The 23,765-nt window shown below is 40.3% G+C and overlaps 1 protein-coding gene across 2 annotated transcripts in view; it reads left to right on the top strand.

Moving 5' to 3' along the window:
- Nucleotides 1-23,765, top strand: part of CD200R1L (CD200 receptor 1 like) — a 30,194-nt gene that overhangs the window by 1,497 nt on the left and 4,932 nt on the right. For both annotated transcript variants that reach the window (XM_073009719.1, XM_007985816.3), the window contains exons 2-4: nt 15,881-15,946; nt 17,893-18,210; nt 18,334-18,585. In XM_073009719.1, the coding sequence (XP_072865820.1) occupies nt 15,881-15,946; nt 17,893-18,210; nt 18,334-18,585 (636 nt within the window). The remainder of the gene's footprint in view (nt 1-15,880; nt 15,947-17,892; nt 18,211-18,333; nt 18,586-23,765) is intronic.

The following is a 23,765-nucleotide window of genomic DNA, read 5'->3' as shown; positions in this document are numbered from 1 at the left end:
GTTTAATTTGCATGTATTTGTAGAGTTTTCAGAGACATGCTTGATATTGATTTCTATTTTTATTCCACTGTGGTCTGAGAGTATGGTTGGCATGATTTTGACATTTTTTAATTTATTGACACTTGTTTTATGGTTGAGCATGTGTCTGACCTCAGAGTAGGTTCCATATGTAGATGAGAAAAATGGATATTCTGTGGTCTTTGGGTGGAGTAGTCTGTAAATGTCTGTTAGGCCCAATTGATCAAATACTACATTTAAGACCAGAATTCTTAGTTTTCTGCCTTGATGATCTAACGCTGTTGGTGGAATGTTGAAGTCTCCAACCATTATTAAGTGGCTAAGTCTTTCCATAGGATTAGAAATACTTTTTTTTTTTTTTTATTCTGAGTGCTCCAATGTCGGGCATGTATATATTTAGGATAGTTAACTCTTTTTTTGATTTGAACCCTTTATCATTGTGTAATGCTCCTCTTTGTCCTTTTTTTTTTTTTTTTTTTGCTGTTGTTGGTTTAAATTCTATTTTGTCTGATATAAGAATAGTGACCCCTGCTCTTTTTTGTTTTCCATTTGTGTGATAGATCTTTTTCCAACCCTTTACTTTTAGCCTGTGTGTTTTTTTACATGTGAGATGGTTCTCTGGAAGACAGCAGATGGTTACGTCTCGTTCTTTTATCCAACTTGCCACTCTGTGCCTTTCAAGTGGCACATTTAGGTTGTTTAATTCCAGATTAATATTGATATATGAAGTTTTGACCCTGTTGTGATGCTGTTAGTTAGTTGGTTTGTAGTCTTGATTGTGTAGTTTCTTTATAGGGCTGTGTATTTAAGTGTGTCTTTGCAGTAACAGGTATTGTTCTTAAATTTCCATGTTTAGAACTCCCTTAAGGATCTCTGGTAAGGTTGGCCTTGTGGCAGTGAATTCTCTTAGTGTTTGCTTGCTTAGGAAAGATTGTATTTCTCTTTGCTTATGAAACTTAGTTTGGAGAGTATGAAATTCTTAGTTGGAATTTCTTTTCTCTAAAGATACTGAAAATAGACCCCAATCTCTTCTGGCTTATAAACTTTCTGCTGAGATGTCTGCTTTTAATCCGATGGGGTTCCTTTGTAAGTGAGCTGGCCCCTTTCTCCAGCTGCTTTTAAGATTTTTTATTTCACATCCACCTTGGAAAGTCTAATGACTGTGTGTCTTGGGGATGGTCATCTTGTGTAGTATCTTGCAGTTGTCTAAATTTCTCAAATTTGCATGTTGGCCTCTTTAGTGAGATTGGGTAAATTTTTGTTGACTATATCCTCACATATGTTTTCTAAGTTGCTTACTTTCTCTTCCTGTCTAGGGCAAAGTTTAGGTTACCAGGAGGCCCACAACTCCTTGGGGACCTGCTGATCCTCTGAGCTTGGCAGAGTCAGAGCAGGTTGTGGGGTATGTCTGTGGGTGTTCTGGCAATGCAGTGGATAAAGAGATGAGTATCCCTGGGCAAGACTCTTGCTGCAAGTGTGCACTGGTATATTGGGGGAACCCGCCCCTAGTATTTCAAGGTAGGTTATTTCTATTTTCCATAAGTGTCAGCCAGCTGAGAAATAAAGAGAGACAGTACAAAGAGAGGAATTTTACAGCTGGGCCACCAGGGGTGACATCACATATTGGTAGGACTGTGATGCCCACGTGGGCCTCAAAAACAGCAAGTTTTTATTAAGGATTTCAAAAGGGGAGGGTGGTAAGAACAGGGAGTAGGTACAAAGATGATATGCTTCAAAGAGCAAAACGCAGAACTACTAATAAGGGTCTAACAAAGATCTCATGCTTCTGAGGAAACAGGACAAAAGGCAAAAGCAGAACTACTGATAAGGGTCCAACAAAGATCACAAGGCAAAGGGTAAAAGCAGAACTACTGATAAGGGTCTATGTTCTGCAGTGCATGTATTGTCTTGATAAACATCTTAAACAACAGAAAACAGGGTTTGAGAGCAGAGAACTGGTCTGACCACAAATTTAGCAGGGCAGAGTTTTTCCCCACCCTAGTAAGACTGAGGGTACTGCAGGAGACCAGGGCATATCGCAGTCCTTATCTCAACCACATAAGACAGACATTCCCAGAGTGGCCATTTATAGACCTCCCCTCAGGAATGCATTCCTTTCCCAGGGTATTGATATTAATATTCCTTGCTAGGAAAAGAATTTAGTTTCATGGTGCTTATAACCTATGTCCCTCTGAAAAGCATCTGAAATATGGAAGAGTTTACAGTTCTTCATTTGAGCCAAATGATGTGACATAATATCATATGCTTTTCAGACAGAATTTGGGCAATTAAATCTTATCGTAAATTTGCTGATGAAGTAATTTACCTGAAAAGATAATGAGCACTGTGGACTGAATTGTGTCCCTCCCTCTAAAGTTCATATGTTGAAGCCCTAACCTCCTAACCTCCAATGTGACTGTATTTGGAGATAAGGCCTGTGAAGAGGTTCGGAAAGTTAAATGAAGTCCTAAGGGCGGGTCCCTAATGCAATAGGACCGGTGACTTTATAAGAAGAGGAAGAGACACCAGAGCTCTCTCTCTGCTATGTGAGTGAGGACACAGTGAGAAAGCAGCCTTCTCCAAGCTAGGAAGAGACCCCTCACCAGGAACTGAATCAACCAGCACCTCAACCTCAGACTTCCCAGCCTTTAAAACTGTAAGAAATAAATCTCTGTTCATTATAAAAATAAAAAAAATTAAAAAAAAAAAGAATTTAGTGATATCTCTCCTACTTGCACATCCATTTATAGGCTCTCTGCAAGAAGGAAAATATGGCTCTTTTTGCCCGACCCTGCAGGTAGTCAGACCTTGTGGTTGTCTTCCTTTGTTCCCTAAAAATCACTGTTATTCTGTTGTTTTTCAAGGTGCACTGATTTCATATTGTTCAAATACACATGTTTTACAATCAATTTGTACAGTTAACACAATTATCATAGTGGTCCTGAGGTGACGTACATCCTCAGCTTATGAAGATAACAGGATTAAGAGATTAAAGACAGGCATAAGAAATTATAAAAGTATTATTTGGGAACTGATAAATGTCCATGAAATCTTCACAATTTATGTTCCTCTTCCACGGCTCCAGTGGGTCCCTCCATTTGGAGTTCCTGACTTCCCGCAACACTGGTGTGGTGCCTGTAGCCTGGATTCTTTGCCCAGAACATGGTTGTGAAGACCACCCAGCTTGTGCTCTCCTGACCAGTTTTCTCTGTGGTGTCAGTCCCAGGAGCAGGTGCAACTAGCTAGTTTTGTCCCAAGCCTTTTGTGTACAGATCACTGAGGTGTTCCAGATGTTGTGGGCTGTGGAGATTCCTTGGGCAGAAGCTGCAGATGGCCAATAGGCTAAACCCTTATTCGATCAGTCTCACAGATAAAGGGACGCCCAACTACCATGCCAAAACACACACCTACTCCTCACTCTTCTCAGTGTTCTGTGAGTGGGGGCTCCTCCCTGGCTTGAACTTAGGCCACAGATCTCATTTTGATACCTCTGGGTGGTGTGCTTGAACCCTGGACTTTGGGATCGAGTGCATAGTTTTATCCTCTGACACCTCAAGATTGAGCACCAGGTGTGCTGGGGAGGCCAAACTGCTCCCAGGCCACTGCAAAACACTCAGGTGGGGAAATGGAGGCTGTGCTGTGTGCACCCTATTTCAGGAGTGGCCAGGCATGGGCCTTGGGTGGGGCTGGTGGACAAGGGTAGATTAGATACACCCTAGTCCTGTGGGAAAGGCAACCCTTCCTTCTGCCAGCCTGGCATCAGCAAGGGCTAGAATCACTCAGAAAAAGATGGCAAACCTTGGTGATGGCTGTATATGGTTGTGTTTTGCTGCACCTGCCCCACACGAGAAATCTTCTAGGCGCCACACAAGTTTGAGCTGTGCTCTGCCTATTCTCTGGGCATTAAGTAATCATGTATTAGTTCATTCTCACGTTGCTATAAAGAACTACCCAAGAATGGGTAATTTATAAAGAAAAGAGGTTTAATTGGCTCACTGTTCCATAGGCAGCATGACTGGGGAGGCCTCAAAAAACTTACAATCATGGCGGAAAGGTGAAGGGGAAGCAAGTATGTCTTCAAATGGCCAGCAGAAGGTGAGGAGGTGCTCCACGCTTTTAAACAAGCAGATCTTGTGAGAATTCTATCATGAGACAGCACCAGGTGGAGGGTGCTAAACCATTAGAAACCACCCCATGATCCAGTCACCCCCGATTAGGCCCCCCTCAGGATCACAATTTACAATGAGATTTGGGTGGGAAACCAAACTATATCAAACTATCAATATATTTTTCCTCTTTTCTCTTGCTATCACTAACATACATTCCATATCCCTGACTGGGATTAAGGGGCAGATCTGTGGTTATGAAATAACTTTGGACCGTGTGATGCTAATAGCTCCTAAGAATCAAAACAACAACCATTACTTTTAAATAATAATAATGATAATAATAATTAATATAAAATATGTATATAATTTATATAATAATCACAGTCACAATCAGCGTATTTTTTTTCCAGGAATAAATGATATTGTTCACATATTAACACTCAGCAAACAATTTCAAAGTTTTTCCAGCTGGAATTCTAGCAAGAAGTGGGAGGAGTTTATGTGCAGATTTTGGAACTTTTTTCCTCTGGCACTCTCATTTTTCCATATACTGAAGTAGTTCTGATATTTTATTTTTATTTAGTGTAGACCACAATTTGGTCAATGTTTCAGCTCACTAAACAAATTAATAGTGGTATGGTTTGGGCCTGTGTCCTCACTAAATCTCATGTCTAATTGTAATTCCCAGTGTGGGAGGTGGGGTCTGGTAGGAGGTCATTGGATCATGGAGGTGACATTCTTTTGAACGTGTTAGCCCTATTGCCTCAGTGCTGTTTGCATGATAGTGAGTGAGTTATGAGATCTGGTTGTTTAAAAGTGTGTAGCATCTCCCACCCACACCTCCTTCCTCCTGCTCTGGGCATGTGAACATGCCTGTTCTGGCTTTGCCTTCTGCCATGAGTAAAAGCTCCCTGAGGCCTTCCCAGAAGCAGATGCCACCATGCATCCTGTACAGCCTGTAGAACCATGAGCCGACTAAACCTCTTTTCTTTGTAAATTACCCAGTCTCAGGTATTTCTTGATAGCAGTACAAGAACTGACCAACACACACAGAGCCCTTTCTAATGCCTGGAGCTACAGCATTGAATCTAGAATCTCTGCCTAACTGGATTCATATCAATAATTTGGCCTCATTCAGCTTTGTTTTTCATTATTCCACATCCTTAATATTCATTCCTATACATATTGTCTAGATTTATAACTGTATCCATTGGAAAAGTCATATAGCTCTTTTGGTGCATGGTGTAACTCCTTGTGGATCACACTGTACCTCACTTTTTGGGCCCTGTGAGGACTCAAGTCTGGTTATAAATCTGGAAGCAAAGAGGAGTGAGGGGGAAGATCCTGAGGAGAATAGAAAGTGTCTTTTAAGGCAACTAGTTGAAGAAAAATCATTATAGTTTCTTCAGGCAAAGCAGGGGGTTAACCACTTCAAACAGGGGTAGGAGGACTGCTTCTATGGGCAAAGATTTAGGAGACTGTAGAGATTTTACATGCTCAGTTTCCTCAGCTTTTGCCTATATGTTCACATTCCAATTTTCAGGATCCCATTCCTTTCCAATCAATAACCTCACTCTAGCTGAGGATACCCTGACAAGTTAGGAATTCAATTTGTGTTGTCATTTAACCACTTACGGGATAAGTTTTGGTATCTGGAAACTTCAGCCTTGCTGAGAAGATAGGGGGTTCTTTCATGGCAGACGTAGAAACTTCCAGTTCATTCATATAGTTTAAGTTGAGAATTTGAAGCCCTGAACTCATCTTTTTCTTTATCCATTTGCCCAGCAAATTAGAAGAAACCAGTCAATCTCATTATATATAAATGTCCTAAAGTACCAAACACATGATCACTCAGACCTTGCTTTTTGTAAGTATTTGACTAGGATTATCCAGTGGTGACATTTTTGCATATCTCTACTGTTACTTCATGCCATGGACTATCAGTGTGCCCTCTAGCACTAGAAATGCAGTCATTAGTGCTTTTAAATCTAATTAGATTAGATGACCAATTCCAGAAAACCCCGAACCAATTCTGAAAATTCATCCTTAATATTCTGTTTCTTGAGGACCACTTATGGTACCAAATCTGTATCAGTCAGGGTTCCACCAGAGAAACGTAATAAGTAGAAAGTATGTATATGTATGTGTGTGTGTGTGTATGTGTGTGAGTGTTATTTCAAGGAATTGATTATTGAAATTGTGGAAGCTTGTAAGTTTGAAATTTATAGGGTGGACTGGTAGTCTGGAAACTTTTGGGCAGAAACTAATGCAACTAATGCTGCCATCTTAAGGAAGAATTTTTTTTCTTATTCCGGAAAACATCACTTTTTCTCTTAAGGCCTTTCAGCCGATTGAGTGAGGCCTATCTTCTTTATTGAGAATAATCTCCTTTACTTAAAATCAACTGATTGTAGTTATTAATCATGTACAAAATACCGTCACAACAATGCTTAAATTAGTGTTTGATTGAATGATTGACTACTATACTCTAGCCAACTTGACACATAAAACTAGCTATCACAAGAGGATGCACATTTTTTTCAGGAGAACACAGAATATTTACCAAGGCAGACCATTAAATGAGCCATAAAACAAATCACAATAAATTTAAATTTATCTAAGTAATTATTTTTAAAAGGCTTTCTGTTATTGAGACCAGCAAATGATCTCGTGGTTTCCTGTCTCCTTGTCATTTTTTACCTTGAGAGGTTTCCCTTACCTTTTTTGCAAATTCAGCCATATATTTGGAACAGGAATTGTATTCATCCTATACTTCTAAGCTTTTTTTGAAGTGGGAGAAGTTGTCTGTCATTTCTATAATAGTTCTGGAAATGGAACTTTACTCCTGGGCCCTGCATTGAACTCTTCCACTGATTAGAAGTGGGTGTGGCTGGCAAAAGACTGGTAGAGACTGATCTGTTATAATAATATTGGATGAATCATTTATTCATAAGTGCAAAAGAAATGTCAAAATCCTGACATACCTGCATTTATTTAGTTATGGTCTTACTGTGATTTCTTTTACGTAGAGGTTTTTGTGATTTTTGGTGTGATTATTAATTCATTTAAGGAATTGAAATGTTGTTTTCTGTGATCATAATATATGAAATCAGGGGATTCTAGTCCATTTCAGTAAATAAAGTTTATTAATTTTCTCCATATTTCTTCTCTAGATATTTTCTAGCTTCAGATAATAATTCCTATCTGATGACACAACTGGAAATGCAGAGCCAGAGAATACTTCTTAATGAAAGTAAAATGCTCACTTACTGAATAACCAGTTTGATGGGAGGGTTGGATCATCAGCATAAACATTTATATGATCATTTGTCTTGTGTGCAATTGTAACAGATACCTCTCTGCACACTATTGCTTGAAGACCAAGCAAGGACCTACTTCTTCAATTTAATTCAACAACAACAAAAAACAAACAAGTAGATTTCTTAGTAGCACACAAAAATGTGCTTGGTAAAATAGAGGCTAAAAAGAAGAAAACTTACAGCACCTTCAAGTAGTCTACATATTCTGGTCTTGGAATTAGACAAGGACACAGAATTATATTACAAGGTAAAATGAGATAAGCAGTGTAACACAAAATCAATACAAAATCAGTGTATTACAGATAGTAGCTTTTGCACAGGCTACAGAAGTATTTCAGAAGGCATAACTTATTGGAAAAAAGAGGCTAGGGGATCATTGTGGACTAAAGTACAGGGTAGAAAGGCACAGAAAATGTTCAGCCAATAGAACAGTCTGGGGTGGGAGGAGTTTCGTGTGCATGCTGGTTTGCAGTGAGAGCAGAGCCGGGAAAGTCAACTTGTACTCAAATGGCGGAAGGAAGTAGGAAAGGTAGTAAGAAAGTCAAAAGAAGAACTGCATGAATTAAGAAATGGAAAGCTAGCATTTATAAATAATTCCAAGAATTGATTTTTTTAATGGGATAAAGACTATTCTAAATGGGAAGTAAAGAACAAAATACACAGAATATGGGGAGAAAATCAACAATTAACAACAAATAGCAAGAAACCAAAGAAATGTAAGAGAATATTTTGTACAATTTCTCCTATTAAATTAGAAAACTTCCATGAAATACATTTTTTAGTGGAAAACTAAATTAGCAACTGGCTCAAGATGAGATGGAAAACGTGAGCAGATAGAGAACCATAGAAGAAATTGAGAATTACTGCCAAAAAATGTGTGGCCTTAGATTGCTATGTAAGAGAAATAGTTTATATCACTTTAAGCCTTTAAGGAGCAGATAATTTTTATGTCATTTAGTTTTTCCATAGACTAGGGAAAGGAGAAGTGTTTTCTAAATTTTACAAGTATAACTCAGATATTAAATCCTGACAAAGTTAGTATACAAAAAAATTTCTAAGCTAATTTCACTTGTAAATGCAGAGGCAAAGATTCCACATATCAGCATATCAAATCGATAGTGTACTAAAAGAATTAAACCAACAACAAGGTAATATTTTTAGGAATGTAAAATAGTTGATATTAAATAATCTACTAATATACTTTACCTAATTTTAGATTAAAGAGAAAAAGAATCTCACAAACTGTTCAGTATATGTCAAAAAGTTGTTTGATAAATTTGTCGCGGATGACTTATAAAACATCCTAGTGAAATTAGGATCAAAGATACATCCACGGCATGACTGAGACTGAGTCTTAAGCATAGACCCCTGAGTGGTCTGAGGCCTGGTTGCCAGGCCCTCATAAGACCTTCTTGATTTACACATACTTAATGATTTATAATTAAAGCTGGTTATGAGAGTACAAAAAGCATATTTCTCCCTACTCCCATTATATAAAAACAGTCCTATTGATGCAGTGGCGGGCTGTCTGGAGTGGCCACGGCCATCATGCCAGCTGCAGAAGGGAGGTGTGGGTGGTGGCAGCAGGACTGGCTGTGAGAGCAGCAGTGGTGGTGGTGGGACCTCTGTGCTCCGTGTCCCCGAGGCAGCTGACCGCACTACCCCCACCCTCACATAGCCAGGCAGGACCCACTCCCAGGCACTGAGCCTTTACTATGGCCTCAGCCTCACCCCCTGCTTCATCCTGGGAGCCTGCAAGCACCTGGCTGAAGGCACAGTCAGGACTCACATTGCTGGCCCTGGTTGCATTGGGTTCCTTTGTGCAGGGTTGACTGGGGCCACCATGCCACCTGCTCTTTGCCCACTGCTGCTGTGGGGAAAACACAGAGAGGAGGTGCAGCCAGGGCTGTGCATTCCATGAAGCCAACAGGAGCTGGGAACAAGTGGGAACCCTGCCCCTTCCAAGTCGGCAGAGCAGGAGTTCCCCAGGTGCAACTGTAGCCGCCCAAGCTGTGGCTGCAACCTGGGCACTCCTGTGCTCTTGGGAGCTGGGAACAGGCAGGAGCCTTGCCACCTTGGCCCCCTCCAGACTTTGGGCACCAATAAGCACGGGAGGAAGGCCAAAGGGGGTTGCTGAGGGCAGCTTACTGCTGGCCTGCAGGTGCCCCTCGGCATGAACAGTGTGGGCGCCATGAAGAACCGCAGGAGGTGGAGAGGCACCAGGGTGGAAAGGTGCAGGTCCCTGGTAAAACCCCGCCTTCGAGCCAGGAAGGCCTGAAGCCTTGGGGCTGGGCTACTGGTCCCACAAACTGAAATTGGAACCTGTGATGCTTTTTCTGAGCCCATCTATGGGCACTCATGGACCAACTGACATGCACTTTCTCCCCTCTGGGGCCCATAAAAGCCCTAGATTTAGAAAGACTTGAAGAGAAGATGGGACAACCAGCTGCAGAGAGGAGCTACCTTCTGCAGCTTTCTCTGCTGAAAGCTGAATAGATAATGGGACAACCTGCCTTTAGAGAGGACCTGCCCACTATAGGGTTTCCTCTCAGCTAGGAGCTGAACACTCAATGGGATGACCTGCCTGTAGAGAGGAGCTACCCACTCTAGGGTTTCTTCTCTGCTAGGAACCAAACACTCACCAGGACACACTGGCTGCAGAAAGGAGCTACCCATTCAGGTCTCCTTAGAGCTGTTCTATTGCTCAGTAAAGCGCCTCTTAACCTTGCTCGCCCTCCACTTCTCTGCGTACCTCCTTCTTCCTAGTCACAGGACAAGAACTCACTACCTGCCAAATGATAGGGTTAAAAGAGCTGTAACACAAACAGGGCTGAAACATGCCCCTTGCTTGCCACATTGTGGGTGACAAGGAGAGAAGAGAGAAGGAGAGAAGAGCTGTGGCACTTTGGGGAGCCCAGACCTAGGAGCTCCCTGAGCCAGGGCTGTGACACCCTTTTTACAGCTCTGCAGTTCCTGTTGTCTCCAAGCTTCTGGGCACCACCACATTCCCCAGAAGCTGTTTATGGTACGCCTGTCAAGCTGCAGCCTTGCAGGGAGCTGGCACCCATGCCAGCACCTGGAGCAGTCCACTCCTCTGCAGGTAGTGTGCCTGGCTGTGTGCAGTGGCCAGATCCCATGCTCACTCACACATTCCTTTATTGGTCTGTGCCTGGCTCGTCCTTGGAAGATTGGGATCCAGGCCAATAGTGCCAGCCAAGTGCAGCCTGCCAGGCCAAATGGGCAGAATGAGCCCAGTGGGCCACAGCAATATTTGGGCAAAGGTGGCATTGGCCACAAAGGTTTCCAGCTGGCAAAGTGACATCCCAAAGATCCCGTAACACTATTGTCTCATGATGATCAGGCTTAAATTACCCCTGTCAAAAGGCAACTCCATGTTGTGCCTACTGGTATACTAGGGGAAAGCTATAGCTTAGAGGAACTCTTAGCGCGTCTCCTGGTAGAAGTATCTCCCCTCTGAAACTCAAGATCCTAGACTCACAAATCTAAAATTACTGGGATTTGGAAGCACAAATTCTCTAAATGAGTCAGTAAGAATGATGGTGAAGGGAGGCAGAGGTTGCAGTGAGCCGAGATCATGCCACTAAACTACAGCCTGGACAACAAAGTGAGACTCCGTCTCAAAAAAAAAAAAAAAAAAAAAAAAAAAAAAAAATAGAATGATGGTGAGTGAGACTACCCCAGTTCTACTCCTTGTCTCTCAGATCCAGTTTATTCTATGAACTGGGAACTGGGGACACAGCACCCTCCTAAAGGATGGTGTCCCATCCTCATAAGACATAATTCCCAAACCCCAGTTGTGCCTTCAAGAGGCTATGCCAGTGCTCCACCAAGCTGGCAATTTCTGAATGCATCCGCATGCCTCTACCCCACACCTTCTTGTCCTCTCCCTTCCAATTTTGACTCTTCCAGGTCTCTGACCAAACAAGCCAAACCATTTGCCACTGCTCATGAGTTTGTCTCTTTTATTACTGAATCATTTTTAACTTGAGTATTTTTCATCATCGCTGTCTTTCAGGGCCAGAACACAGTGGGGCTACAGTGCTGCAACAGTCTACTTTTGGCTTATATCACAGACTGAGGCAACCCATCCACAAGCTAAGCCTTGGGTTTTGGTACTAGGGAACTCACAGGGAGGGCTTAGATGTGAGCTGAGGGAGAGATGACAGTGTAACAGTGGTACATGAAGTGGGGGCCTGGACCACTTGCTCACTCAAATGACTGGGTTCTCTCTTTCTGTTTTATAACGGAAGGTTGCTGGACCCACTTTACTTTATGATTTTGTGGGTCTAATAGTATGCAGCTTACAATGGGCTATTTTAGGAGCCTGATCGTTTCATATCCCATGATTAGATGCTCAGTCTTCACCAGGGTCCCATAGAATGCCATGAGCTATTTTTTAAAAAAGCAACTAGTTATCTGCTTCAGATGACATAGATTTACCCCAGAACCCTAGGCCTGCACTGTGACTGTCCTGCTGGACTTGTCTGAGGATCCACAATGCATCTTTATCACAGAATCTTCTCGTATCACAGATCTGCCTGATTTTATGAACTTATTTTCAGGGCTGGTGTACTGTAGCATGGACCTGTCACAGATTCCTTTCTTGGCCTGGAGCACATGGGACTAAGATCCTATTAGAGGGTCAGAGCAGTAATCGCAAATATACAGCAGGCTGCCTCCAAAACCAAGTATTGTGCTACTCAGTGGTAGGAAGTAAGGTTAAATACTTTGTCCTTTTTTCGGGAGGAGATATATGGTAGGGTCCAGATCACTGGGCTACTAGAAACTTCACTAATGTGTCAGGCCCTGAATCTTTGTAGAATTGACTTCTCACCTCTGGAATGCATGTGATTAAATAAGGTATTCATAATAACTCTCACTTTTTGCTCAGAAGATCTAATTGAAATGATGTCATCAATATAGTAGACCAATATGATGGTCTCTGCAGAATGCCCAGATAGCCTAGATCTTTATAGATTACACTGTACATGAACGTAGAAATTAAGACAAGACCATATTTATATACTGTTTACTGTCCTGTGGAATACAAACTTACTTTTGATGTTCCTTCCTGGTGAATATTGAAAATAATGCATTTACCAGATCAATAACCACATAGTATAACTGGAGTATCTCTAGTAAAGATAGCTTATCTGGCAGAGTAGCTGCAGTTGGGGCTGATACTTTGGTAATTTGGCATTGGTCTACTATAATTCACCATCCAGTGTTTTGCAGGGGTTGAACTGGTAAATTAAGTAGGAGACATAATGGGAACCACTATTTTAGTACACTTTACGTCTCTGAAAGGAGACTCATACTTAGGTCTTCAATATTAATATTTATTTACTATCTTCGCCAAGGTGAGTGGTTTGGGGGATTTCTCTTGGTCTTTCCTATTATAATAGCCCTTACTTTACAGATCAAGGAATCAACAAGACGGTCTGCAAGCTGCTAAGCATGTTCATTCTAATTAAATATTCAGCAACTGAAAAACCTCCACTGGATAAGTCTGTGGACTTTGAAGGTCCACTGTGATATAAACCAGGCCCAGGATTTCTTTTATCCCCTGACTCCAATATGTTTCTACTCTAACAGGAGGCCCTTAATGTTCTTTGTGTTCTTGGGTATCAGGATCAGTTCAGATTAGTATTCAAATAACCCTCAAAAGATATTTGTATTCCTTTTTCCCCAGTTATGGTTACCTAAACACATGGTCACAGGTTCTTTGGTGAAGGACTAGGGGAATAACTATTTCAACAATTCTCAAAGTGTGATTTTCAGATGGCTGGGGATAATCAAGACCCTTTCAGGGGGTCCCCTAGGTAAAAATGAGTTACAACAATAATAATAATGATAATACAGTGATGTTATTTGCCTTTCTACTGACATTTTCACTGAAAGTGCAATTGAACTGTTGTTTAAAATTACGGGTGCCTTAGCATGAATAAAGTGCAGAGTACTGTATTAGTTTGCTAGGGCTGTTGTAACAAAGAACCATAAAGTGAGAGGTAACGGAAACATATCGTGTTACAGTTCTAGAAACTAAAACTCCAAGATCAAGGTGTTGGCAGGGCAATTCTCCCTCTGAAGGCACTACGAAAGATCTGTTTCAAGCCCTTTTCCTAGCTTCTGGTACTTCCTGGCTTGTGCAGCATACCTCCAGTTTTTACATGATGCTTTCCCTGTATCCATATCTGTGTCCAATTTGCTCTTTTTATGAGAACACCAATTGTATTGCATTAGGGGCTCACGCCACTCCAGTATGACTTTCTCTTAGCTAGTTATATTTTGTAACGATTTTATTTTCAAATAAGGGCACATCTCTGAGGGTTAGGACTTCAACATATAAATTTTAGGATATATAATTCAACCTATAAAAGGCACCAAGCTGCACCAATAGTCATTGTACTCTTCACACACTCACACACACACACACACACATTGCCTAAGAATGTCTTTGATGATTCAGTAAAAGTATTAATGTATTAAATCTCAAGCCTTATATACAGTATCTTTTAAGTATTCTACATGATCGAATTGGAAATACATTTAACGCATTTTTGTTGCGTACCAAATCATGATGATTATCTTGAGGAAATGCATTTGTATCAAATGTTTGAGTTGCAAGCTGAACTCTTTCCAACCACCTTCTTACATCCAAGGTGGGCAAAATACTCATTAAGAAAAACAAGGGTTTTGGCTGGGTGTGATGTCTCACGCCTGTAACCCCAGCACTTTGGGAGGCCGAGGTGGGTGGATCACGAGGTCAGGAGATCGAGACCATCCTGGCTAACAAGGTGAAACCCCGTCTCTACTAAAATACAAAAAATTAGCTGAGCGTGGTGGCGGGCGCCTGTAGTCCCAGCTACTTGGGAGGCTGAGGCAGGAGAATGGCGTGAACCTAGGAGGCGGAGCTTGCAGTGCTTGCAGTGAGCTGAGATAGCGCCACTGCACTCCAGCCTGGGTGACAGAGAGAGACTCCATCTCAAAACATAATAAAAATAAATAAATAAATAAATAAGGATTTTATGGGACTTTAAATGAGACCCAGTGGGAGAAATTGGCATGTAGAAATTTTTGTCATTTTCATTTTCTTATTGTGTCCAGTTAGCACTTTACTGTCTTTACTAATGTATACAAAGGCTATGCTCTGTTGCCATCCCATCCTATTGACAAGTGTGATGGTAACAGCATGGAAAATACTCATCAGAGACAATTCTTCCTGCATCAAAGCCTACAGGAGACAAATGAAACAATGGAAAAAAAACTGCAATGACAAGAGTATAACATAGGCCTCCAGTCCTGACTAGAATCTTGCCCTTCAGATTGATCGCGTTGTCGTCACTCATTATGGGTATTACAGGTGAATAATGGTAATACCTGATGGGAATTTCCATCATGGATATCACCCACGATGATGTCCACTGAAAAGGTCTTGGTTATCCGTAGCCATCTGAAAACCACGCTTTGAGAATTACTGCAACAGTCATTCCCCTAGGCCATCACTGACGTACCTAATCCTAACCGTGCCAAGTGTTAGGTAAGGAACATCATATATTGTGGTATTGCACACATCATATATTGTGGTATTGCACATCATCAGATTTGGACTGAAACAAATGTCTCTCGAAATTTCATATTCTTTATGTTAAGATTGAAGCACTTTTTCCTTACCTCTCTGCAGTTCCCCCTGAAATGACCCTGTTTCTAAGCAGGCACAGAAATGTGGTGTGCAAGACAGATCTCCCGGACAGATCAGCTGCACAGATCTCCCAGACCCCACAGGGGGATTGTGTCACCGAGCAAGAATACTGGGGCAATGGCACAGTGACTATTGGGAGTTCATGTCACTGGGAGGGCCACAATGTGCCTACCATGAGCTCATGGTAGGCACATTTGAGTAGCAATAAGAGTGACTATAGAGCTACTTCCTGGTTAGTAATTATTCCAGTTTTGTGTTCATTTCTTTCACTCTTCTGGAAGAGTTAGGTTAAAAAGGAAAAAAAAATGTACAGAGAAATTTCATTTAAAGATGATGTCTCCAGCATTTGGAGAAAGGAGTATAATTGGACCAGCTCTTGTGAGATGCCCACATGGACCCATCTCCTTGGTTGGGGAAGGAGGAATAGGGTGAGGGTTGGTTACCTCATACAAACTAGTTGACTAAACAAAGCGTCTCATGAATGAGAAATCATTATTAATTGCTTATAAGTATAATTTTTAAGATGTTAGCAGGTTTTTTCCTCTAATGATGGCATAACTTCTAATTTCTGTTTTACAATGATTTTTGTATAATTTTAGTTATGGTTAACTAATTGTCTTTACGTTGAGTAAGACTTTGTGAGGAAACACTGGCTTCCACTCTGAGTACATGAAATTGATTTCATTTATTCTTCTCTAAATATTTTCTAGCTTCAAGTAGTTTATGTATGGATGGAAAGCAGATGACACAGACCTATTCAAAAATTTCTGCAGAAGGTAATATGCTTCCTTAGTAGTGGCCAGCACTGAGGTATGGAAAGTTGAACTTTGGTAGAATCACTAGCTGATGGCCTGGCTGGGGGCCAGTCTTGTGATTACTTGAAGAACTGTTGATCTGAGTGCTGTGGTACGAGGGACCCTGAATGTCCCAGTCTCTAGTTCTCCAAACAAGCCATGTTCTTGCTTACCTCTGAACATTTGCTAAGGTGGAGTGGTGGAAGAAGCATGGATTTATTATTATTACTATTATTATTTTGAGACGGAATCTCGCTCTGTTGCCCAGACTGGAGTGCAGTGGCACGATCTCGGCTCACTGCAAGCTCTGCCTCCCGGGTTCACGCCATTCTCCTGCCTCAGCCTCCCGAGTAGCTGGGACTACAGGTGCCCGCCACAACGCCCGGCTAATTTTTTGTATTTTTAGTAGAGACGGGGTTTCACTGTTTTAGCTAGGATGGTCTCGATCTCCTGACCTTGTGATCCACCCGCCTTGGCTTCCCAAAGTGCTGGGATTACAGGCGTGAGCCACCGCGCCCGGCAGGAGCATGGATTTAATGACCTTTCAGGTCGCGTTAAAGTCCTATTTCTTTCTGTATCTGGTTATGTGATCATTATCTGACTGTGAAATACAAGGGTTGAAGTACCACCTAAGAGACAGGGGACACCAACACAGGAGAGGAGAGATATTAAATGTAGAGTGTCGCAAAAACAAGCTTCATCCGCATAAAGGTTTGCCCCTCTGCAACTGATTCTGCTTATGCTAGTGACAAGAGCTCTGACACTCACCTTTGTTACAGGTGAGTAGTGACAGATACTTTGGCAGAATAAGTACCTCTTAGTAAACCCTGATCAGTTGTGGAAACATTGTGTTGGCTTATGAGATGCATGAGAATCTATGTTGCAAGATGCTTGTAGGATGCAGGGCTTAATTTTTACTTTAAAAGATGGACAGAAAGGAGTCGACTTATACATTTACACCTGATAATTGGATTGAATATACAGAAATAAAATCTATGAGCAAAGTTTACCACTGAACTCTCTGAGATTATATGTGTGACTAAACAGGAAGGAAGGAAAATATCCAAAGGCTATGTTTGACAATGTCACGAATTTGCAATAAAACTTTTTCATGATAAATGTCCAAAGGAAAATAAAGCTTTTAAAAATTATATGCCACACTACTTTTTAAACTAGAAATAAATATTTCTAAACATCTTATCAATAGGCATTTTTTTAACTTACATGGGATGGCTCAACTGGCAAAATTAAAGATTTTTGTAAAGATCTGTGGGTCTCACTGACTCTGTAATTCTCTAAATAAAGCATGTAATTATCTAAATAAAACATGTCCAGCTAGCTCCACCTGAATGCCATATTAGTTACCTTTAATGAAAGAACCATAAACTTTCCACATTTATGTTTGTCTGAAATAACAACCTTAGAGACAGGTGTTTAACTTTGATGTTACTATTTTTTCTTGTGCTCACCAAAACAAAGGAGGAGACAATCACATCATTAGTTATTCCATTTTCTTTTCCAAGGCACACGATTTGTATGATAAATACAGTAGTCTCTACCACCTAAAGATTAGATTTAGAGCATTGCCTTTGTTGTTTAAATTACAATTCTGTTTTCTTCTGTTTCTAAATATTAAAACTCCTGAATTAATTTCAGAATATTTTATTATATTTCAGAATACAATGTTATGTATATTGTTTTTCTAATAATACATAATACTGAAGAAAGTTTGTTAATCTTTAGATTGGGTTCAATATATTATTTATATTTTGTGAATGTTATTTTCTTACATAAGTCTAATATTTCTGGAATAAGATCAGCAAATTTATGTTCTAATATGACTTCATGTAATATACTGTGGATAAACATAACACATGAAGTTCCTTGTCAAAGTGTTCTTTATCATTATCCTTTGTGTGTGTGTCCAGGTAACATTTCACAGCCTGTACTGATGGATACAAATGCTGTGCTTTGTTGCCCTCGTATTGAGTTTAGAAATTTGATCGTAATAACATGGGAAATAATCATAAGAGGCCAGCCTTCCTGCACAAAATCCTATAGGAAAGAAAGAAATGAGACCAAGGAAACCAACTGTACTGATGAGAGAATAACCTGGGTCTCCACACCTGATCAGAATTCGGACCTTCAGATTCACCCAGTGGCCATCACTCATGACGGGTATTACAGATGCATAATGGCAACTCCTGATGGGAATTTCCATCGTGGATATCACCTCCAAGTGCTAGGTAAGGAGCATAATATATTGTGGTATTTCACATCACCCGATTTGTGACTGAAACAAAATCTCTTTGAATTCCATACACTTTATGTGAAAACTGAAGCATTTTTTCCCCCTTTCCTCTCTGCAGTTACACCTGAAGTGACCCTGTTTGAAAGCAGGAATAGAACTGCAGTATGCAAGACAGTTGCAGGGAAGCCAGCTGCGCAGATCTCCTGGATCCCAGCGGGGGATTGTGCCCCTACTGAGCAAGAGTACTGGGGCAATGGCACAGTGACTGTTCAGAGTACATGCCACTGGGAGGGCCACAGTGTGTCTACCGTGACCTGTCATGTCTCCCATTTGACTGGCAACAAGAGTCTGTACATAAAGTTAATTTCAGGTAAGCACCTGTTTCTTGTAGAAGAGTAAACTTGATGCTCAACTTTTTCTTCCATAGAAAATAATGAATAACCAAACAGTAGGTAAGAAAATTTGAGCTTCTAGGTTGGAAATATTCTCTAAAACTGAGAAGGACATTACAACGCTAGAATCTATCTTTTAGTGGAACAGCCATAAAAATAGATTTTGTTAACTTAGTGATCTACAGGCTCTTACTTTGAGATTAATTATTGATATGAAATATCGTGAGTTTTATATAGTTTTAACAATCCTTGTTCAGTAGATAGCCCAGAATGACAGTTATCTTCTTCCTGATTTTATTTCTTGTATAGTTATTACTTTGTTACCCTGAGTAAGAGACAAGTAATTCTTCTCGTCTCATCATCTGAAAGCAATCTACTAATTAATTCAGCAAATACTTATTGAATGCTCTTTATAAGTTTGAAGCTGGTGATGCAAAGATGAAAAGATAAGGTCCACATCTTTATACTGTTTTGGGCAGGATAATCTGGTGTTTAGGAGCAAAGCCTTTCACTTCATATGGTTTTTGTTCACCAGCTATATGAACTTGAACAGTATTTAACATCTCTATCTCATGGTTTCTTTATCTGTTAAATGAAGACAATGGGATCCACCTAATAGGATTATTGGGTTAATTAAATAAAATTATATTATATGTAAATATGCTGTACATATAATTGTATTAATGTATCTACTACATAATTGACATTCAGCAAATTTTAGCCACTAGATTTCCTTATATTAACAAATGTTGGCTATTATATGTATTGTATTAATAAAAATTAGCTATTGTGATAATTATTACAACTAATATTAAGTATCATCATATTAATTATTCTTCATAATATCTTTCATGTTTATTTTCTGTTTTGCATCAGCTTTACTGACATATAATTTATATACCATACATTTCACCCATTTAAAGCATGCAATTCAATGCTTTTGTGACCACTGCTACAATCAATTTTAGAATGTATTTATCACCCCCAAAAGGAAACCATGTATTCGTTAGCTGTGTTTTCCATGATCAATCTCCCATCAAGTCTAGGTTCTTACTTCATATGTCTTATCTAGAGATCAGTGCATTTATTTTCAGTATTACTTGATCTTCTCTTCTGTATACCAACATTCAACCCAAATTCTAAGCCTTTTTTCCCCTTTATCTCCTTAGGAGCTTTGCTTCATTCTCCTCTCTCTTTTGTTTAGTTTTTTGTTCCTTAAATTATTTTTCTAAAGCTGCTCATAAAACATGCCTATTTTTCTTCCGTATCCAAAAACTTGGTGTTATGACTTCCTCAAACATTTAACTCTTGGCTTCCACTCGTATCCAAGAATATTTTTAAAAGAGGACCCTACACTCATTGTCTCTTCTTCGTCACCTCACATCTATTCCTTAACTCATTTGTGTCTCCCCGCGCAGAAAATGCTCTGACAAAAAGCATCTCCCAAGTGCCAAATAAAATATAAATGTTTCATTCTTTGTTCACTTAATTAGCTTCTTCATAATATTATAACTATTAATTACTTTTAAATGTCTCATAATATATAATTTCATATATTTACTAATTTTAAATATTTTATTGGATTTTTAATAATATATTTTGTGATTCTGTACCCCATGCATGTGGGCCTCTTTGGGCTCTTCAAAAGTGTTAAGTGCTTTTATTTCTCTGTTCCCTTTTACATGCAATTTCTTTTAATTTTAATTTTTAATTTTTTAATTTTTGAGACAGAGTCTCACTCTGTCGCCCAGGCTGGAGTGCAGTGGCGCGAACTTGGCTCACTGCAAGCTCCACCTTCTGGGTTCATGGCATTCTCCTGCCTCAGCCTCCCTAGTAGCTGGGACTACAGGCACCCACCACCATGCCTGGCTAATTTTTTTGTATTTTTTGGTAGAGAGGGGGTTTCACTGTGTTAGCCAGGATGGCCTCGATCTCCTGATCTCGTGATCTGCCCCCCTTTGCCTCCCAAAGTGCTGGAATTGGCAGGCATGAGCCACTGTGCCTGGCCTTGAATGCAATTTCTACTTCTCTGTAAGGCACTTCTTTCCCTGTACTCTCTTCTTCCATTACATTTGATCAATTCCTGTTGAAGTGTTAAGACTTAGTTTGACATTGATCCTCTGGGATGATTTTCTCTGGCCTTGAAGTTCGGTTAGCTATTCCTCCTCTCTGCTCACAGAACGCTTCATACATGCCTCTGTCAGAGCACCTCCACAGCCCTGTAATTGACTGCTTGGCACTGTTTTCATTCACAATGCTTCTGACACCAAATGTGTATGAGTTTTTTTCCCCACACCAACTAATTCTCCAACTCTCTAGACACCATCTAAGTGTCCTACAATTCAATTCAGACACTAACTACCTGGACTTAGCACAGACCCCACAGGTTAAAGGCTTAGTCTCATAAGACCTCCCTCTCTTCAGACACCAGTCACAAGTCCCAGATTGCCACCTGAACTAATCAACTGGCTATAATTTCAGAGAGTTCCCATGATTCCCTTGTCAGGTTTAATAATTTGCTAGAATGGCTCACAGAACCCATGTCAACCTGAAATAATCAAAAGGATCAGAATCCAGTTTAAAAGAGTTCATTTAAGCAGAAGTCTGAGAGCAGCCATTAGGGTAACACAGACTCCAAAGGAATGGGGTCGGTGCTTCAAACTTCAAACTTAAGGTCTTGTTTATAGAGGCAGAAAAGAAATTCAGTAGGATTTTACCTTTTTTACATACAAGGCTGGTTTATGAGTTATAATGATTTAATTAAAGTTACAGTTTGTTTTCTTTTCTGTACAGTTTGTTTTCATTTCCTTTCCAATTTTAAGAGTACAGTTAACATTTCATGTTAGGCAATGCGATAGTTATTGTGTGAGAGAAGAAAGAAGGAAGTTAATCAATAATGAAGATCACAGTTTAGAGGGAAGGGGTCTTCCCCTGCACCCTTTAGTCATTTACAGCAGTTTACAAAACAATGTAGGCAAGGAAAAAGGCTAATGTACAATCAGGGAAATTAAAGTTATGGCTGCCTAGGTCGTAGCTGCTTGTTTACGTAACTCGGGTCCCATAATCACATTCCGTTAAGGCTCAAAATATTTTAAAGTTCCAACAGCTTAGATTTTTAAATTACACACTCAAGAATGCACTTTATTTACTATTACTAATTTATTATAAAGTGGCCAACTCAGGAATAGACAAAAAAATAAATAAATAAAGAGATGCGTAGGGCAGGGTATGGAGGAAGGAGCTTCTGTGATGTCTCTGGGAGTGCCAACCTCCCAGCCCCTCGGTGTGTTCACCAGCTCAGAAAATCTCCCAACCCAGAAGCTCTCCAGACTCTGTCATGTAGAGTTTTTGTGGAGGCTCTATGACATAGGTATGATGGATTAAATTATTGGGCATTGCTTATTAGCTCAATTTCTAGCCCCTCTCCCCTCCCAGAAGGTCAGCGGAAGGGGACAGTGGTGGTATGGGGCTGAAAGTTTCAACCTTCTAACCATGCCTTGGTCTTTCTAATTATCAGCCCCATCTTGAAGCTGTCTTCAGGCTCCCAGCCACCACTCATCTCATTAGCGTACAAAAGATGGATCACTGTGGAACTTCCAAGAAGTTTAGGAAAAATCCTTGGAAGTGTGCCGGGAACTGGGGGACAAAGACCAAATACATACATATTTCTTATGATATTACAGCCACTTACTTCTGTGACTCTCAGCACAGCATAAGGTCCTTGAGAGTTGGAACCACTTTTTTTATTTTTGTATTCCTAAAGTCTGGCACAGTAGCTGACACATACAAGTCACTGAAGAATTAGGTTCAAATCATTGCAGATTCATCTCTACATATTCCATTCTATGCTCCAAATATGACTTAGGTGAACTCATCTTTAAAACTTTTCTCAAATTGTTTCTTTATCTTGAAAAGTCCTTCTTTTAACCTATTCAATCCTGCAGACCAGCAAGACCCAGTTCAAGTCCTGCTTCTCCCTGACCTCCATGTTAGAGTTGATTAAACGTTCTTATTCCTTAGATGATTTATAATCTGTAATGTTCATCGAGCACTGTTTTCTCAATTGTACATTTAAACTAAAAAGTATCAGAGACAGGTCTCAATTAATTTAGAAGTTCATTTTGACAAGGTTTAGGACAATTTGCACAGATAAAAACAAAACAAAACAAAATTAAAAAAACACCACAGAGTCTGAGAAACAGTCAGTGATCTGTGCCTTTCTCCAAAGATGACTTTGAGGGCTTCAGTATTTAAAGGGTAAAAGGGCACTGAAGGGGAAAGAGGAAGGGTATGGTAATTCATAAGTTGCAAGAGAAAAGGAGCAGGTAGGGGAATAGTCAATTATGATAAGGTGAACATAGAGTAGCTACCTGTGGAGAAATTTACGTTTTATATGTAGCTATGTGCTTAGGAATAAAAGGAAAGGCAGTTGCTTGCATGACTCGGCTTTCAGCTTAATTTTTCCCATTTGGCATAGTGAATTGGGGTCTTGAGCTTTTATTTTTATTTTATATAAGTTGTCTTTTCATTTGTATGAGTCTGACTTCTCCAGTTGGATTATGTGATATTTTGACAACTGTAACCATACTGTTTTCTTATTTCCTCACAATGCCTAGGATTGTCTGACATTTTTCTAGTTTAGTCTTTGAGCAGGTTATTTAATGGGATAGAATAACATCTTAGAGCCAGGAGTCAGACTTGTATTTAGAGTTCACACATTCTTTAGGTGGCCAGTTTCTTCTTTTTTACTTTCCTTTTTTTTTTTTTTTTTGAGACAGAGTCTCACTCTGTCACCCAGGCTGGAGTGCAGTGGTGCGATCTCGGCTCACTGCAACCTATGCCTCCCAGGTTCAAGCGATTCTCCTGCCTCAGCCTCCCGAGCAGCTGAGATTATAGGCCCATGCCACCACACCCAGCTAATTTTTGTATTTTAGTAGAGACATGGTTTCACCATGTTGGTCAGACTGGTCTTTAATTCCTGACCTCAGGTGATCCACCCACCTTGGCCTCCCAACAGGTGTGAGCCACTGCACCCTGCCTAGGTGGTCAATTTCATAGGATAAGAGACTTCAGAATTATGCTTCTGGCTGGGCATGGTGGCTCACGCCAGTAATCCCAGCACTTTGGGAGGCTGAGGCGGGTGGATCACCTGAGGTCA

This window comes from Chlorocebus sabaeus, chromosome 22 (assembly GCF_047675955.1).
Source record: "Chlorocebus sabaeus isolate Y175 chromosome 22, mChlSab1.0.hap1, whole genome shotgun sequence".
NCBI classification, from domain to species: Eukaryota; Metazoa; Chordata; class Mammalia; order Primates; family Cercopithecidae; genus Chlorocebus; species Chlorocebus sabaeus.
Note: the sequence above shows the minus strand (reverse complement) of the source record. Positions and strands in the feature narration are given on the sequence as shown.